This window comes from Scardinius erythrophthalmus, assembly GCF_964197995.2.
Source record: "Scardinius erythrophthalmus genome assembly, chromosome: 6".
In the NCBI taxonomy this organism is placed as follows: Eukaryota; Metazoa; Chordata; class Actinopteri; order Cypriniformes; family Leuciscidae; genus Scardinius; species Scardinius erythrophthalmus.
The window spans coordinates 13,523,150-13,543,332 of NC_138226.1; the positions used below are offsets into that span (position 1 = coordinate 13,523,150).

Genomic DNA, 20,183 nt, shown 5'->3' on the forward strand with positions numbered 1-20,183 from the left:
ATATGAGCATCTTACATAAGTGAATATATATAGAATTTAGAAAAGAAGTTCTCTAATCTCGAGTCATTCCTCAGATAAATATATCAGTAACTCCCCACAGTCCCGGCGACCACCGGGTAATGACACTAATGCGCAAAACAACACATAAATCTACACATCCAGAGAGGCTACGTTGACATTTCCGGACAGAACCAGCGGAATGAGCAGCAACGAGACCCAGCCGCAAAGACAAAGGCTTTTTTTTTTTTACTTTGGCAAGTAGGATAACAAAATATTACAAGTTAACCTGGACAAACCCTTTTAGTAGTAGTAGTACTTGAAATAGCAGTAGTAGACTTATGTGACATTATTATTACAGATTTTCCTGTTATACTTTGTAGTTTTGTTTTACATGTTGGTCATTTAAAAATGGACTGTTAGAAACAGCTTTTGTACATTCTGGAGTTGACTTCTGGTGTTTTTCCTAAAGTGAACCTTTCATGTAAGTGCTGCTGAGGTATTTCAAATCATATTACAATAAAACAAATAGCGATGCTAACAAAAAGAGAGTCAAAAAAATTACAGAAAGGGACACAGTAACAAACCACAAAAGGGACAATAAGGGGAGACTCTGATCTCTTTGTGACAGAATTAAAAATGTGACAGAGTTAAAAGCAATGCTACAGAAATGAAATACTACTGTAATTCTCCCAGAATGCCTGTATTTATTGGTCATTTAAGAAATAAAATCCAAGTCTAGACAATGTACCAATGCAATGCTTAAAAATCTACCTTGTCCCATGGAGCAATTTCAGGGCCTTTTTGCACTTCCACAGGTTTTTCTGGATTTTAAATTCAATTATCTTGGTGGACTCTTGATATTTCTATTGCTATTCCATTTGTTGAAACACAGCATCAGTATTGAGACCCAAGAGATCACATCCAAAATAAAGACTCACCTAGTAGGTGAATGAATGAAACGAAGGACACAGACTCCCAAAATCTCAACAGCACTTAAACACAAGGCCCTTAAGATTCTCTTTGGATCGTTAAATGCTTCAATATCGAGAGCTAAAAATCGTGTTCTCAAGTTAGCGCTGCGCTAGAGAGGCAATATTTCTTCATCAAGCCGAACACGATTTGTTGGTCAATGCAATATGAAAGAATAGGGTTTAAAAGAAGACTAATAAATGGTAAAGTATGTCAGTAGTGAGTAGTGAAAGTGTGGTCAGCATTGCACTGGCCCACACAGGCACAGCAGCTAGTGAGAAATCGACTTTGGTTCAAGCTTTACATCATGGCTGCATTACATTGGTAGGAAAAAAACAAAACAGACCATCCGGCTAAACCCCCTAATTATGTTCTCGCCCCTTTATAATGGATATTTCAGGCCCACTACTGGAATACCCCCATCACTGCACATTTTTGATGCATCTCAGGTCTTGGAGTCTTCACTAACAAGCTGATGAGTTGAATCAGGCGTGTTTGATTAGGAAGACATCTAAAATGTGCAGCGCTGGGGGTGCTCCAGGACCAGGGATGGGAACTAAAAACCTATGGCAATGGCTTTCAATCCTGGTCCTGGGGACCCATCGCTCTGCACATTTTGTACATCTACCTTATTTAACACACCTGATACAGATCATCAGCTCATTAGGATAACTCAACTGACTGTGTCATATAAGAAAGACATACAAAATGCGCAGAGCCGTGGGTCCCCAGGACCTGGTTTGAAAACCACTGCTCTATGGTATAGCCAGCACATTGGGCCTGGGGGACGAGAAGTCTCTGTGTATTTTACAGAGGACTGAATCTGGCACCTTGTAACTACAAAAAAGGGAAATATTCAAAAAGCCTGTCAGGTAAGAACACACTTGCATTACTTCCAACACACGCACGTTTACAATTTTCAATTATCTGAAACAATGGGAAGAAGACTCACCCATTTTTCTCACTCAAAGTCCTCATGAATTACTGGCAGAAGTGACAATCCCAAACCTCAAACTGGTACTTTGCTGTAGTATCACGCCCTACTCTCACCTCGACTCGAATCTATTTGGTTAGTTGCACTGATACTACAAAACAGGAGGGACAGCCATCTCAACAAAAAAAGAAAGAAAAAAAGAAAATAACTGTTTTCGTCTTTGGAAAAGATCAAAATATTGCATTATATTTCCTGTGGTCTACCGAGAGCCTTTGCTCATAAATATTTAGGCTTAAACTACGCTACAGTAGCAATATACAGCAACAGGTATAACAAAGATTTTTGGTATATCTTGAAATGGAGGCAATACAAAGACCTCCGAAATAAAGACCTCTTAAAGCGTGACTGCAGTCTGCTCGGTTTTTAGCAGAACTTCTGTTCTCAAATCCAGTTTTTTGGTACAGATACTGTGCACAAGTAGAAAATCAAAGACCCTAAAAAACAAAAACAAACTTGAATATCATCCACCCCAACTCGCTTGACTTACACCTTCACAATCAGGTGGTGATACCAAAAGTACATCGTAAGGTTTACCTTACGTGGTTACACAGTCCTGACGCTAACGTAAGAGTTGTGAGCTCTGAGTTACTGAAGCTCCAAAGTAGACGGCACTGCTCTCACACGCTGAACAACTCCTCCTTGACGAATCATCTCATAATTCGTTAAAGCTTTTAGTATTAAATAAGCCTGTGACTGGGTCAGAATTCAGACCCAGACTAGTCTTCTGCTACCGAGTAAACTACGAAATTATTCGAAAACAATATTCCCTAGAAAGAAAGGCCAGTCGAACGATTCCTTAAAGCAATGAAACCGCATCACAGCCGCTTATTACTCCATTTAAAGCCTTGTAACCACAAGTTAGTAAGATATAGGACATAAAGCTAACCCACTGTTTGACAAAAATAAATGATGTGCATCTAAAAGGAGATGTTCCAGGAGGACAGGAACATCTGTAAAGCAGGATCTCCAGTGGAAAGAGAAGAGATCATAGACAGAAGAATATAAGGTGTCCTTTTTCTACGGTGAAGAAGAGGTTACTGTCAGCAGTAAGAAGGTATCATTCAACACAGAGTAAACAAAGTTTTTTGGTTAAAAGCATTTCAGAAGTACCTCTGAAGAAGAGGTATAATGTGAAAATGGGAGAGAGTGGATTTGCTGAAACGAATATGCTTTCGCGTCGCACAGAGACTTGGAACAATGTCCAGGGAGGTTTCTGCTCTCCCGATGCAAGCTCTGTGGTGACGCCAACATTCGCTTATTGTTGATTTGGATGAAGTCAACCCGACAATGAGGTCCAAACATCGTAGATTAATGTGTGAAAAAGATATCTGTAAAGTTAGAACATACAAACTTAAACGATAAAATAACGTTAAAACAACATCAAATCCTTTTTAGTGGGTTTGTTTTTGGTGGTAGCAAGAGATTAAAGAAAGGGGTCTAGAAGAGGAGAGGAGTGGGTTAAGCTTTCACTGGGCCTTAGAGGCCGTGGTGATGGTGGAGGCGGGCATAGTTGCCGTGGTAACAGCGCTCTGGTGGGCATCAGCGGTGATGTGCAGATTGAGGGCTCCGGCAGCACCCCCAGCCCCTCCCGCAGACATTAAGCTGACCGGGTTACTGGCAAGCAGTGACAAGTTCTGAGGGTTCAGGAAGAGCGGTGTTGTCATGAGGTTAGGGGTACTGCCAGCGCTGGTGTTAGCAAACAGAAAGTTCCCGCTCCCGTCCAGTGATGTAATGGGCAGAGTGCCACTAGATGCCAGAGCTAAAGAGGAAGACAAAGAACAACATTAGAACTTCAGGTGTTCGAAACAGAGCAGTTGCCTTAACAAACTAAATAAATTACTAGAACAGAGATGCAGCAATATAGGAATTTTAACTGATAAGATTGTTCACACATTTTTTTACAGTTCTTCAGATTCCTTGCATGTTCATTTATGAAATATTTTAGCTAATTTGTAACTACAGACAAAGGTTAAGTATTCTTACACTGCATTAACAAATTTTTCCCCTAATTAAATCACACCAAATTAACATGTTAAATCAACAGCCCCACAAAAAAGTCATTTTTTCAAAAAAAAAAAAAATAAAATAAATACAAAATGGCATATCAAATGCACCTAGGTGGTTTGCATTATATGCAAATAAGTAATTTACAATGTTTGAATTGTATGCAAATATGTTGCATGCAGAAAGCTTTTGAGGGTGTAGACTGACACCAGTGCCACTAAAATCATGTTTGTTTTACAAACAGATCATTTTACTGCCATTCTAAAGTTTGGCGTCAGTACGTCTTATTATTGTGAGATGAAAGGGTATGTAACTATATCATTGTAAAAAGTGTAACAGCTAACTAGGATCACGTGAGGCACCTCAGCCTATCATATAATGACAGTGATATTAGTGACCAGATTTCTGGTCACGACAGTGCGCATAAAAACACATAAGATTAGATTTGAATCGGTTCATTAAAAAACAACTTTATTGGGCATATATAGTAGTGATACTAGTCACTAAAATTGTAATTGTAATTTAATTGTTGAAATCTGGAAGCATAAAGACTACATTTATTTATTCAAATTTTATATTTTGTTTACCTTCATTCATTAAAAGCGTTGTATCATTATTAGGAATGCACTGCAGTCATAAATCATTACAATTCAAGTTTTATTTATTTGTTGAAACCTGGAAGCCATAGAGAGAACAAATATTTTGTTTCTTAATATAATATAGTATAATATATAACAATGCCTATGACACATTTGCTGGTGGTAATGCCTTAAACGAATCCTATCTGTTGCAACATTCCCTACTCTACTCTGCCTTCTCTTAAAAAATTATATTTTTATTAAAGGGGTCATATAATGGTACATGCACTTTTACAAGTTGATTGCACTGAAATGTCTGTTGGCAGTGCCTGTACACAACCATCCTATCATGATAAAAATCCATCCAGTGGTTTTGTTTTAATCTCCTTATATGTTTGACCCTCTCTGAAATCAAGCCGTTCGATATTGTGACGTCATAAGATCGTACGCCCCTCCCGCTATTGTGATTGACAGCCGTCTTTCAACACAAGACCCGCCCTGAGCGAGCTGTGACAGCCGTCATAGTAGTCCGCCATTGTTGTTATGCTGGAGCAGAATGGCGTCTAAGCGATTGTGGTGTTCAGTTCTTAGATGTAATAAGGAACACAGCAGTCATTTGGATGTTCCTAAATCCGAGCCGTTGAAGATGCAGTGGCTGAGTTTTGTTTTTGAAGCGATATGCCCAAAGGATTGACGCGGGGATTCCCTCACGGGGATTCCCCACGATCGTCTGTGCTTTCATGTTTGCGCGAATCATTTCAGACCAGACAGCTTTACAAACGAGAAAAAACGGATCGGTACCAACGTGTTCCTGCTGAACCTCCAGAAGATGTGAGTGTAATGTTTTATTAACCTTTATATTAGTATTTATATTAATCTTTGCGAAATTTGCAAACCTTGCTGCAGGCTTCACGATGAATGCTAAGGTTAACACTCAGGGTACATTACGGCATGTTTTCTATGTACGACGTTCTCAATATAATTCATAATCCCACGTTTATAATGAACAACGCGTGGTTATTGTGTTAGAAACGGTGTACGCACAGAACAGAGGGGCGGGGTCAGCAAAGCTCATTATCATTTAAAGACGCATGCACTGAAACGGCGTGCTGAAAACAGAGCTGTTTTTGACCAGGTAAAATGAGTGTTTTCTTACAATACTAATGAGAATTTTTAATTAAAGTATATTACAAACTTTTAATTTAGACCCTAAAGAATCATATTAGCTTGTACAAAAATGGCATTATATGACCCCTTTAAGGTAAAATCTACATATAGTTCACAATGAAGGTATTTTTTAGTGTAAAACATGTTAACATTTTTGCGATTCTTTCAGGTTGCAGGCTTGCCTTCCAGTGGCTTTAGTTTTTTCCTTTTTTTTAATAAATGAATCCTTCAGCAAGGACAGAATCAATTGAAAAAACTAATTTATAATGTTACAAAAGATTTCTATTTCAACAAAATGCTGTTTTTTGAACTTACTATTAATCAAAGTCCTCAAACGTTTGAACAGTAGTTTATTTAAAGGGTTACTTCAGGATTTAGCATTAAGCTTTGTATTAGTAGAAAACCTGTAGTATTTTCGAATTACCATGCTTTCCCCCCTCATATCCCCCTGAGAGGAGAGATTTATGTATTTTTTGTCTGGAAAAAATCCTCCGATGACGCAAAAATCGTCATTTTGCGTCATCGGAGGATTTTCTGTCCAGAGGCTAAAGACTACAGCCAGTAGATGGCGTTGTTCCGCATGTTTTCAGCCCGCCCATAGAGGGTGGGATCTCACTCACAGAATGTACACAGTATCAGCCGTCTTTCTTTGGAAGCTAAGCTAGCATGCTCTTGTTCTGTGGAGAAAACTGAATAATAGGAGAAAGCTGAGTAAGTAGGGGTTACCATCTTCCTTTTCCCGGACTTGTCCGGCGGGCGAGACTGTTAAAAATGTCCGGGATTCGGCTTTTGCGTTCTGCGGTCGCCATTCATTGTTTACATGCACACCTCTCGTTTCAATCTAACTGAATTAATTCCGATCGGTGAATCTGACTGTAGTGTTTACATGAACGCTAAACAAGTGATTGGTTGATGTGCATTTTAACATTGCTAAGAAAATTCCCGCTCCTCCGTGAGAGATGCGAGACCCGGCGCGTCTCAGTAATGAAGCCACCGGCCTCGCGCCGTTCTCCCGCGGCCGTCAGCCTCGTCCTGCTCGCCACAGTAAACATGATGGCGACTGTAGAACGCAAAAGCCGAATCCCGGACATTTTGGGCATCTCTAAATCCCTGGCAAACTCATCACTTACTTAGGCTAGCCTTGTTGTTTTCAACTGTGCTCTCTAACCGGTAGGCGTGGCCTCCTAAGGCAGCGAAGCAAGTGCATTCTGGGAGTTGTTGTCTTTCATCCACATAAGCCAAAAATACATTTTCTGGCTTTTCTCAGTCTAGAAAGCTCCAAATTCAAAAATTTCTCCACATTTCTTCTACTTAAATGACCTATTTTAAATACACATTCATCTTCCCAGAGGTGAAGTATCCCTTTAAAACAAGCTGGTGACACCAAGACTAACAAGCGCATGCAGAGCCATAATGTAAATACAAGTGTACTTGCCGCTCCACACACCTTGGATTGTGGCCAAGGTGCTGTTGCTCATCAGTGCTGGACTCAACGCGCTTCCGAGACCACCTGGCGCCAAACTAAGAAGAGCCCCGCTGCACAGGAAACACCAGAAAAAAGATGGAATTAACATTAAACACAAAGATATCCCATTACAAGCTTGTCAGAAAAATAAAAATACACTTACCCAGGATTGAACTGCGAGGATGCCATGAGCCCAGGGTTGAGGCCAGCGGCTGCAGCCATGGCGGCGAGGCTGGCGCTGGTGGGCAGCTGGGCGGCTCCTTGCAGAGCAGCCGTGAGGCTGGGTGACGCCACCATCACCTGCCCAGTGCCCAGAGTGTTTGCCAGGGAGGAAGATGCCTGACTTACTGCCGCTACTATCTCCTGAGCTGAAGCCTGCTCTGAGGACGTGTGCACTGCGCTGGGGGAAGGGCTGAGCGAAGGAGAGGATGCTGCGGTGGTGACCACAGGTGCAGTGGAGATGACCGATGCCGTGTTAGTGGTGGCCGAGCCAATAGTTGTGCCTGCAGGAAGACAATCATCTTTTAAAGATTGTAAGGTGAACAATAGGAAAGTTTCATCATATCAGTCTTGCTTACCAGTGAAACCGACGCTAGTGCTGGTGAGAGACATAATTGGGTTGACAGTCATCGTAGTCGGTGTGTTACTGGTCACAAGACTGGCTGTACTCGGTACCTGAAACGGGATAGAAGGAAGAGGTTACCACTATTTTAAGCCGTCAGACCTATTGGCCTGAATGGGGGGGGGGGAGTTGCATGTCACGTACCAGAGTTGTGGTGTGAGGAAAGATTGCTTTGATAGGGGTGCTGCAGATGCTGCCACTGCTGGGCGGGTTGATCCTCTTCTCTTTCTGCCTGCGGTTACAGAACCATACTCGGATCACCTCTTTCTCCATGTTGAGCTGGTCCGCGATCATGGTGATCTCCTCAGAGGTAGGTTTTTGGTTCTGCTTGAAAAGGGCAAATGCACAAGAAACGCCCTTACGGCAAAAACAATTCACAAAGACCTACAAGTCTGTAGTCCACAGTTTTAGTAGATAACAATTCAGCAGAAAAATTTGAGGTTGGGACAATATCAAATGTTTAAACAACAGCACACAAATATTGTCACAATACATATCTTTCAGTTTAAGAGGAGGCTTTTATATTTAAACAGTTATAGAACACTGTATTATTATTATTATTATAAAATGGTAATAATTATTTAAAAGTACTCACTACTACAACACCTATACTACTAATGGAAATTAATAAAAATTAATTTAAACCTGTGAAAAACTAAATTACAGAAATGATTATTTTACAGTAACATTATTAAACAGTAGTAATAAAAGTACACTACTACTAATAACAATAATAATAATAATATGCAATGTAAAATAAATCTGTGTAAGCTGAATTACTGCACAGAAATACTAAATATTATTATTATTAAAATAATAACAAATAATAAAACACAATATCAACCATGTAATATAGATCTGTCTATTAATACATAATTAGTATTGTCAATAATAGTGTAAACCATAAATTATTATTTTGTATTAATTAAGTAAAATAAATAATAAGAAATTGTAAGAAATACAATATGAGACTGAATTACAAAAATATAGTTATTAATAAGTGTAAATTATAAAATAATAAGAAGAATTAAATGCAATATAAATCTGTGTAAACTGAATTACAGAAAATAGTTTATTATTATTATTAAATAATTTATTATTGTTTAATAATAAGAAAAATTGTGTCACAATTTTAATTATCGTTGCCATGGAGTCTTCATTGACAATGAAAACCGAAGGATGATTTTGTGTCATTAAAACTTAAATAAGCTCTGATGTGAGATGTCGCTCACCTCCAGAAAGCTCTTTTCTAAGGCCACTCTGATGTTGGTCTCGATGCTGGTCCTCTTCTTGCGGCGGCGGTTCAAGCCCTCTATGCCCAGCCCAGGCGAGCCAAGAGAGCTGGGACTGGACAAGGCCTGTTCAGAAGTCTGGTTCTCTGCACAAACAGCGCACACAAAAACACAAAGAGAGACTGATATAAGCACCTGTGGCAAACAGCAATGCAGACATGCCTCAGAGCATCAGCTGTACTACTTAGCAACATTATTCAAGTTAAAGATGTGCTTTATATAACAAACCACCGACGGATTCAGAAAAGAGAGCTGAGACCTGCAGTATCCTGAGAGGAGCTCCAAAACTAAAGAGGAATGCGACAGGAATCTTCATATCCTTTCTAACATTCTTCATGGTATGTAATGTTATTTTGAGAGAGGAGGGAAAAGGAGAGAGATGGCTCAGAGCAGAGAAAATGCATACCTGCATCATTGAGCCATTTTTCAAGCAGAGGCTTCAGTTTGCACATGTTTTTAAAGCTCAGGTTCAAGGCCTCAAAGCGAGAAATGGTGGTTTGGCTGAAGTCATTTCCATAAAGTTTTCCCATGGCAAGGCCAACATCCCCCTGGAACGTGCAACACAACAGCATAAAATCACATTTTAACAGTGAAAACGTCAAGCAGAATTTACTCGAGTCACCTAATGAGTCCCAGTTAAAGAAGAAATGTCTTTAAATAATTAAAAATAAGTCACGATTTCTGGATGACTGAACAGCAGAGACTTTTGAATAGTGAAATCGACAACAGACAACACAAACTGTGAGACTAGTGAAGCCTGGTTTACCTGCGTGAAGCCCAGTTTGATGCGTCTCTGTTTAAAGGTCTTGGCAAACTGCTCGAGCTCCTCCAGGTCGCTGGGCTCCTCCAGGCTGGGTGTGTCGATGTGCTTTGGTGTCGTCTGGCTGTGAGCGAGGGATTGGATGGGGGTCGCTGCTATCGTGCGTGTGGGTGTCGCAGGCTGTGAAGCGTATTTTAACAAATAAGACCAGTAAAATAGAATAAATAACAGTCTGGAATGGATTGTGCACTCTCTCTGATTGGACTGAATAAAAATGGATCCAGTGGGTAAATGGGATATCCCTGACCTGTGTGGCAAGTGTGATGCTTGGCTGGGTATGCAGGAGGTTGGCTTGGCTTTGAGGTAGTTGAGTTAGAAGGTTCTGGGCTTGCAGGAGACCTGTTTAGTGCAAGAGGAAGGACAAAACAATCAGATAAAAGAGGATAAAAGAGATCTGAGGAGGTTAAGAGGACACCGGACTCACTCTGCTGGCCCTGTGGCGTCTGCGAGATGATAAACTGCGTGGGCTGCAGCTGTGTTGCGATGTGGTGGCCCGGTTGGACCAGCACGAACTGCTGCAGGTTGAGGTTCTGCTGCTGTTGCAGCTGCTGTAACTGCTGTATTGATTCACACAAACACACACAGAAAGAAGAATGTTAGTGTGCGCCACTTTTCCGGAGTGCACCAGTGCAGCTATGACTGCCATGACAACCTCATCAATTACAATGAATTTGACAGTAAAGACGTTTTAAATTTTGTTTGAAAAAGAAATTGCTGTTGCCATTAAAACCAGCAAAGTATATCATTTAAGCATATGATATACTGTTTTCTGAAATCTTTTATCCCTTGTAAATTCCTCCTCTTCACAAATTTACAAGTGTCATATTTTGGGTACAATGATTCTCCAAATACTTTAGATGCAGCTTTCTTCGTGTAAATAGCTGAAGAGCTGGGGGACAAATTTATGAATCCTTATAAAAGCCAAATCTTTCAAACTTCATTTGTTATTAATGTTAATTAAAAATACACTTCACTTTAACACTTGAGACATCCCCAGGACAGGTGAAAAAACTGCCAGGGCAAATCCTTATTGTTGAGCTCTGTGAATTACAGTTAGTTTGAATTATTTATTAGTAATTAAGTGAATTAAATGTAACGTAATTGAATTCATTAGTGATTACATTTCAAAAGCTTTTTCGTTAACGTCTGTAATCAATTTGTTTTGCCTTTACTGAAATGCCATTTATTCAAATGAAAACATTATAATGAAAGAATGGGGCTTCTTCATTAAAAACAACAGCACTAGAAAATTCAGCCCCAAGCAAAAGCACTGAATAAATCACTGGATGATTTACATTAAACGTCATTATAGTTTCAAATACAACAAGCCCCTTTTAGGAGTGAATGAAAGTGTCTCTCTTACAGGTGTGATCTGGATGGGTTGAGAGAGGGTGATGGGGGTGGCAGCGGAGGCAGAGATGCTGGCTCCTGTAGTGCTACTCTGCTGGCCGGCTGAATGCTGCACCGCTGCTGCCAGGAGCTGAGCCTGAGCCTGCTGTATCAATAACTGCTGCTGCGCTGGAGTCAAAGTCAACTGGACACAAAGAGACAGACAGGAATTCATTTTCTCTATTATGACCACATTTTTCACAAGGCCCACACAAAATTCTACAGATCTCCAAGGAATTCCTAAGGTGTAAGTTAATCCATTATTCACAAAGCTTTATAACAAATTTATTTTACTAAAAGGCATAAGCAGTCATTTCAGGCAGTTGCCATTGTTGAAACGTAATATTCACAGTTAACCACGATTTATAATTAGAGCTGTCAAGCGATTACATTTTTATCATCTAATTACATACGCAGATTAATTAATCTAATTAACAGCACATCAATTATGGCTGAGAAATTACCCCCCAATAGATTATGTAAAGTCATTATTGTGTTAGATGAGCACTGAATACACATTACAAAAACTAGCTTTAGAATTAAACATTTTGATTCAACATAGAATTTATTAAAATGTGGCCATTTAGGTATATTTACACAGATTGTTTAATGAAGCTCAGAGGTGGCATGCATATGAATGAAAAATGAAATGACACTCTAAATATAAATCTTAAACCGCCAGTAGTTGGCGGCAAGTCGCTGTCTTAATGAGCGAGTCATTCAGTCATTCATTCAACAGATTTATTCAAACGGCTTATTCATTCAGGAACAAAGCAAGTGGCCGTCTGTATGAATGGTTCACTGAATCATTGGCTCCCTCAATTTTGTTAAAAACCACGGATTCATTCAGTAATGAAACACTGCTGTGCTGAACAGCGGAACACATCAGTTCTGCTGTAGCTTTGTTAGGAACTATTTTATTGGTGAAATTAAGCACCAAAAAAGGCTTTCTAATCATCATGTTCATAACTAAAGTTCTGTAATACAAGATCTGGGCTGGGGTGCGTTAAAAGCATTATAATTTTAACGCGTTTTTCCCCCATAGTTAATCACAACTAATTTCGAAAAAAATGTCTAGGACAGCACACCCTGCTGTCTGGATGTCAAAACAGATTTAGACTAGGGACAAAACACTGGGTGAGGTCAATTTGTGGCCCATAATGAATTATTCTTGAAAGTGCAAGTCAGGTTTCATTTTTAACGATAACTTATAACCCTTTAAAAGACAGACCTACTGTGAGCTACGATAGTATATGCACACATTATTTCAACTTATTTTTTTAAAGCAGAATCCTTGGTGAAAAACTACATTACCCATGATTCTGCAAAGAAATCGCCATTCAGAGAATCGCGCACCAAAAGAACACTTTAGCACATGAAGTACTGTGAATGGCGTAATAGTCTCCCTTTGCTCTCCATAGATTTTAATTCAATTTTGTCATTCGCAATGCTTCATGGGATTGTACATCTTTCGCCTCATTAAAGTCGTTAAGCACACAGTCTTGTAACTGTATTTTTGTAGGATTTTTAAATAAAATGTATTAAACTGTTTTGCATTAAATCAAAATTTGTAATGTTTTGATTCACCTCGGAGCTGGTTGGTTGGTTTGATTCAGGGCTTATAACTCTTTAACAAAGACTTTTTTTAAATCCCTATGGGGAAAAAATGAGTGGGAAATATACTTCCGGAACCAAGGTTGCTGACAAAAAGCAGATAGAGCACTGTTGCACTCTATTGCACAATGTGGGTGATGTTTTTTTGCTGGTTTAAATGTTCCAGTTTGGTAGTAGAAGCAAATAAGGACTAATAAAGAGTGTTTTTTCCCTTTTTCAATCATTGTGGAAGTGGGGTCAGAGAATGCAAATCTAGATTAAGACCATCCAAAAATTATATTTGCAAAAATACGTTTTGTTTGATGCTCATGTATGGTGATATAAATATACCGCAGCCTTCTGAGACTTCAAGCGGAGAGCAGAGCGGGTATGCTAATTAACGAAACGGTTATGCAGTACATGTAAATTCTGCATAGATTTGCATATTCTCAACCATCTGTTTCCGAGCAACTGCAGAGCAGCTAATTAGCATATGGGGCCCAATAATTTCCCCTGTAACCAGGAGATAAACCGTTGTGCTTTTAATCTTTAATCTTCAGAGTTGTGACAAATCTCACACATTATATTCAAATAGACAAAACAATTCATTGACATCAGGTGGAAAGCCTCAGCAGTCACTCCGAGACATGATAATCACACAGTTCAAGACAGTGGCAGTTTAGTGACTCAGACACAGGAGAGCTATGTCCCTGGGGACATCTTTAAATTCCTATAGCTCTTTCATCCATGACACAGACCACAAATGTGTGTGTGAGCTCAGAGAAAAAGATCATACCTGTTGGAGCAAGGCCTGTGCGTGTGCGTTGGTGATTGCGCTTGTTGTTTGCACAGTCTGCCTCTGAAAGTCCAGTCCATTTGTTTGGGCACCTGGAAGAAGAAAAGCAGGCAATGCCACAATAGATAAGGGACACACAAAAAGGTCTTTTCAGCCAAGTTATTCAGCTCCATGGCCTTTCTTATTTTAAAAAAAAACTTCTGACGGTGATATATATTGAGAGACATTGTCCTGATTGCTCTACCTCAGTCAAAGCTGCACAAGCGACCCTTTAGAACTTGAACTGTGAACTAATAGTCTTTAACTCACTTATGCAAATTTAAAAGAAAGCTGTGTTGGAAGGATCAGGCCAAATGATCTATGGGGAAAAATACATGAAAGGCACAACATGCAAGCCAGACATCTCCAAAGAGCCAATGGTTCCTTGGGTAACTCACCAGTGTTTTCGTCCCCGCTCTCCATTGCACATTTACTTGTTTCCGATGGATTACTCATTCTAGAATCTACAACAGACAGAGGAAGACCGGACTTTCAGTTTCTCTTCAAAGACCAATTATTCAGTGACTTTCGAAAGTGTGACAGCATCCCCAACATCATTAAAAAAAAAAATCCATTCCAATTTTTGATTTCAAACCATATGACCTAAACATTTTTTTTAAAGTGAACACTTAAAAAAATTCCTTGGTTTGAGTAGTGGACATGTTTGGTTTGTTAATTACACCATTTGGATTTACAAGCCAAACATGTCCACTACTCAACCCTAGATATTAATAGCATCACTATACAATCGAACAGACCTTAAAATGTTGTTGCTGACTGCAACCATCACTCACCAGCAGCTGCTGCACTTGCCTTCTCAAGCGTCTCTACGAGCATCACAACAAACTTAGCACCCCTTTCGCTGACAACACTCAAAAGCAATGAAGTCTCTGTTTAACTGAACGGTTTGGAGTGGAAAAACAACACACGTGCAGAGCACAGCTAAGCTTCGCTGAAACTGTGGCTGCCTTTCTCTCAGTCTCTCCGGCTTGCTTGATTTGCTCTCTCTCACTCTCCCTGTGCCATGATTGTCATAACAACTAGAGTGTGAAGAAGTTCGTTTTCATTCTGGAACGAAACAGAAGCGGAGCGGCTGCCAGCGCCGTAATAAAGCATAATCAGTATGCAGCTGATTAAAGCCATATGCAAATCTCCCTCACTTCATTAGACGAGCAACACTTTGAAGTCCTGCAAGCAATTCATTTCGCACGGCGCTCTGAGAGCTTTCTCCCTAATTTAAATGTTCATAAATATTTATCATCTCATTAGCATATTAATTGGATCGCTTTGGAGGGAAAAAAGAGGAATGGAAAATACATCCGGAGTGTCAATGCACAAGCCCAATTACCTACGGAGTGCTGGTTAAATTAGGTGAAACAGGTGAGCTTTCTGTCAATGCGATCAAAGCGCACAAAAAAACGGCGAGGTCTGTATCTGGACATAAAGACAGCAGGTTGCGTTTAGTGTTTCTTACACATTTCTAAGCACCAGAGGTTGAGGATGGAGCTGTTCGGGAAGTAAATGACTTGCCATTCTCCACCATCCTATTCAAACAGCCCCCTGTGACCCAAACACTTCACGGATCAAATTCCGTGACTTCTGTAGCCGTATTGTCTGGAAAAGAACACGAAGTCTGCTTTGCATATCCAGATTAACTGTGCACCTCATTAACTGATATTTTCAGAGCTCGGCCTAATTACAACAGAGATTTACATATTAGAAAAAAGATCTGACGGAGTAAGCATAAAGAAATCAGCCTATCCAAAAGGAACTTTTGCAGACACTTAAAATACTTTTTCAGAGTGCTAAAATCGACTCAAACAAAAGGAGGATAACGACTGACAAGACTAGCATTATCCAACAAAACAGATCCTTTCATAGGTTATATTTCTTAATTTTCCTTTAGCAGACAACTTCGTATCCAATGCACACTTGCATGGAAACCATGCGAAAATTTTGTTGAAAGGCAAAACTAACCTGGAGAGCTATATTCAAATTAGCAGAAAAAAATTATGCAAATTTTATACTTTTAAAACAGGCATTTGAAGCATTTTATGAAAAAGATGACTGAACGCAGCACAGAGGATACACTAAATTCAATATTTCATCATGAGAAAGCATGAACAAATAATAATATCATTCATATTCAAATTATATATTTGAAAACATTCCACTTGAGTTTCAGAGAGGAACTAGATGCTTGATAGTGTGATGGTTGCTATTCACAGGCCACAATTTTCACACATGTATTGAAACCTAAAACCATTTAACAAGACACAAAAAGCATGAAGTCACTCCAATTTGCCGCAAATAAATACAAAGAGGACTGTACGACAAATCTCAAAGGCTGGCAAAAAAAACAACACAAACTCTCACTTGATTTTAGGTCTATAATCCTTTTAATTAACTGTTAGCCTGCAGTGTTTCTCCATGTTCACATTAGAGCATGAAGAAAAGCACAAGAACAAGAAAAAATATAGACAGATGGTCAAAAAGAGATGCAAAATGCCATGAAGTTTCACTACTACATTTGAAAAGTGTCAGTTACTACTAAATTAAAAGTAAGAATTGATGTGGGTAATTTACACCTTAGGTATGAGCTGTGGACACAGGAGACAAACAAGTTATGGCATGACATTGCTTCTCTAGGCACTACACATAAAGTGAAACTGTTATCAGATAAAAAGCAGGGTCTGATACACCTGACTCAATGAAATGTCCAAAAGCAGACAATTATATGCGAATATAAATTGTTAACCATATAATTCCCATGTATCAGAGAATTCATGTTAAAAGATAATTAAGACTGATGCAAAGGATTTCAAAGCAGATTCAACATAATATGAAACCATGCGGTAAATTTGTTTTACACATTTGTTTCTCTTAAGCTTCTCTTATTGTGAGCCACCACCAGAGTGATGCAAGCTTTAAAATGATTTCATCTTGTTTGGCCGAGACTATTTTTGCCTTAAATGCTCTGTGTTGATTAATGGGACAACAACTGCATAAAAGCAATATTACTGGGTGGGGTTATGTCCAAAATCTTAAACCAGATATGCACCATTCAGTATTGTTATTGTTAACTAGAACTATTAAAAAATTACTGTAATTAAACAAATAAAATATTACATTACAAAATTTGATGGAAAAATAAAGCCAAAGGAATAAAAGTGAAATGAACAAATTAGGGCTAAACACACATATATATATATATATATATATATATATATATATATATATATAATATATATATATATATATATATATATACATACATACACACATATACATACATATATATATATATATATATATATATATATATATATATATACAATATATAGATTAAAAAAATCTAATTCAGATATTTAAAAAAAATACTTCAAAAATAGTATAATAATACTAATATAACAATGGGGTTATTTTAAATCATGGCAACAATACCTAACAGTAATTAGGTTATCACTACCTCAAAATGTTTTAAACTGAAAACAAAATCTTTTAGACTTCATAAAAAACAAATTGCTAACTTCAATTGACAACTATTATACATATATTCAATTTTACCCACATAAAGAGATATTTACTACAGCAAATCTGGCTGATCTTTTATATCGTCAGCAAATGTAAACTTGCCTCTATAGCCCAGCTTTAAACTGCTAAATGTGGACTATAAAATATCACAAACATGTTCTGTAAAGTATTGTGAAAAGTGCTATACAAACAAAACTGACTTGACACTCCCAACTGTGCATTGGTTTTGAATATCATCTCGACTGTGATTACTTGTGCCCTTGTATCTACATAGAATCACAGATATTTAGAACTACATTATGATTGGATTGAGAGTGTTACCTTTATTAATGTAAGCAATTTGACAACTATAGCACTAAATATTATTTGTCATAGGAGAGAAAAACTGATTTTTCCCCCTGTTCACGGACAATATAATACAATAAACTAAACACACATGAGCATAATAAACTAAATACAAAAGCATACAGCTGCTGGAACAATAGTGGAGAAGCTGGGCTCTATATGAGGATTACCTATTAGACTAGCAAATAAAGCTGGCATAATGCCTGCATACATCTCTTTGAGCAGCCCGACTGACACAATGTTACAGAGACACTGGCTGTGCTACAAAATATCAATTTGTCACAACCGTACTGTAACATTGTATCAATTGCCGTCAGAGTTCCATTTTGGCACGTTCCACCATCCTTCGACAATGAAATGGATTCATTCTGATAGAATACGCTGAACAGCGCATTCTGATCTCTAGAAGGCCCACATGAATAACATAACAGGGCTACACGCCTGCAATGGGCACAAAAGGCAAGAGAATGGGCATTAAAAAAATTTCACGCCGTGTCCTAACTGTACACCAAGCAAGAACCCGCTGCTCTGTTCTTTCATATTTTCACCGTAAACACGTTGCGCAGACGCCGGCTGATTGCGAGCGAATGAATATTCAAAGCTTTATATATGTGGGATTGGCTCACGGCACTATACAGCAACACAAAGCCGCTGGAGTAGCATTAGCCGCCTAGCATGCACACAGCAGCCTTTAGTTAAGATTAACTGTAAAATTCTTACAACCTCTGACCGGGGACAGTGCAAAACCACGCGAGCTGTCGCCGATTATGACTAATAAAATATGCAAAGCGGCGTTTGCTCGGCGGCGGTATGAATATGTAACGCGACTGCTCTAATCACACAAAGGAGGCATTTTTTCCTTTAATTTGCCGTAGCACTGCATCGCCAGTTTCACCGTCGCACAGACAGAGAATTATTGCCCGACACGTTTATTTAAAGGGTGCATATGACTGCAACATCGGGCTTGAGTATTTTGTTTACGCTTTCTCTCCCGCGCTTTTCTGGGTTGAGAGAAAGAGTGTTTGAATATGAATATGAATATGTAAAATGCAGTAATGATTACCTGGTCCTGAACTCTCATCTTGACTCGCTGCTCCTCCGTCCGCCATTTTGAATATTTAAGCCCAAATCCTCAAAACACAATACAGCGGCTCACCGATGCACTCACCCACAGCATCAGCATGGCAGATCAGAGAGTTCCCATCTGTGCGTTTGAACCCAGAACCACCTCCAAAAAACTCACTGACATCATCACTGTCAATGTCATCAACCATAATTATACATGTAGACCTTGTATGCGTTGTGTTGTGCAAAAGAACAGGAAAAATTTATAAAATATGTGTTATATGACCATTTAGGTGAAATGAAAATAATGAATAAATAAATATTAAAAAAATGAAATTTGTCTATAGCTAAGATGTTTGCATAATTGCAGACATGTGACACACGTTATACTGTATAAATATTGGCAAAAACAAGTAACAGAATTAATGATGCAAACTTCAATAATTTGATTAGACAAGTTCTAATTCTGCTGTAATGCTGCTGTTGCAAGATAACAGTGTCATTATTCAGCTCAGTTCAGTTCATTGATGATAACTGGAAATTAAATTCCAGTTTTTAAAAAAAATCTCATATATTTTACAAAAACTGTATTATTCATCTATTTGTAAATAGACTGTGTACATGTTGTAAGTTAATATATAATAAAATAATATAATAACAAATAAAGTTCTGTAAAACATAGGCCTACTGAAAGACCAAAAGATGCAATGACAACTTCTTCAAATATATGCCAAATATAACAAACCCTCTGACTGTAAAAAAACAGTTTTCTGTGCAATTTTATGTTTAATTAATTTTTTTTTAATGTTACAAATACCGAAAATAATATTTAACGTATTTTTTTTTTTTTTTTTTTTTTTTTACTGAAAACAGTTTGACAAAAAATTATCCCAAAACAATAAAGTTCTTAAATGGAATAGTCTATATGGAAAGAGTGAGAACAAGTCTGTTAACTAGCACAGATAAGCAGTTTTTGTCAGCATGGCGTCTGGTAAAGACCAATAGTTCTTGTAAATGTGCCTGTAATTTCAATTATGCTTCATTTACTACCATCTGCTGGTCAGAAATGGCAATACACCACAGCTGTAATGCACATCCAGCTTGTTTGAGGTTAGACCAACAATATTAGATTGTTTTTTCGAAAGACAGAAACACTACGATATTATTAATATTGAACACAAGTAAAGCTTGTTAGTGAGTGTGCCTGTGTATGTAAAACTTACGTTTTATCAAGTGATATGGTATACAAATCATCCAGAATAAAATTCAAGAACTTATAATACGTTCAATTTGTCCCTTACTGGCCTACCCCATTTATGTCAGTTTATTTCCCAGCAATGACTTCCGCTATTTACTAATATACTGTAATGACATCACATCTGCCATTTTGTTATAACCTAACTTGTAAAACTTTGAGTGAGAGGAAAGGGTCCAAAGTACAATAAAGGTGTGGTCGACATAGATTGCCGAAGTAAAACTGTTTCAGGAGTTCACAGGAAGCCACGAGATAA

General features: G+C 38.4%; 1 protein-coding gene across 7 annotated transcripts; it reads right to left on the reverse strand.

Annotated features, from left to right (window-relative positions):
- Positions 1 to 253: 253 nt before the first annotated feature.
- Positions 254 to 18,789, reverse strand: pou2f1b (POU class 2 homeobox 1b). 7 transcript variants are annotated; one of them, XM_081368643.1, is made up of 15 exons: positions 18,671 to 18,789; positions 14,127 to 14,192; positions 13,690 to 13,781; positions 11,275 to 11,445; positions 10,886 to 10,951; positions 10,336 to 10,468; positions 10,159 to 10,250; positions 9,858 to 10,031; positions 9,498 to 9,639; positions 9,032 to 9,177; positions 7,944 to 8,126; positions 7,756 to 7,852; positions 7,341 to 7,680; positions 7,160 to 7,248; positions 254 to 3,722 (listed from the first exon to the last, which is right to left on the reverse strand). In XM_081368643.1, exons 1-15 carry the CDS (start codon positions 18,714 to 18,716, stop codon positions 3,430 to 3,432), a joined length of 2,130 nt encoding a protein of 709 aa, XP_081224769.1. In that variant the 5' UTR covers positions 18,717 to 18,789; the 3' UTR covers positions 254 to 3,429. The 7 variants fall into 7 exon arrangements, with proteins under 7 accessions (XP_081224769.1, XP_081224773.1, XP_081224772.1 ...); XM_081368642.1 differs by having other exon boundaries at positions 687 to 3,722; positions 7,148 to 7,248; positions 7,944 to 8,123; XM_081368641.1 differs by having other exon boundaries at positions 687 to 3,722; positions 7,148 to 7,248.
- Positions 18,790 to 20,183: the final 1,394 nt, after the last annotated feature.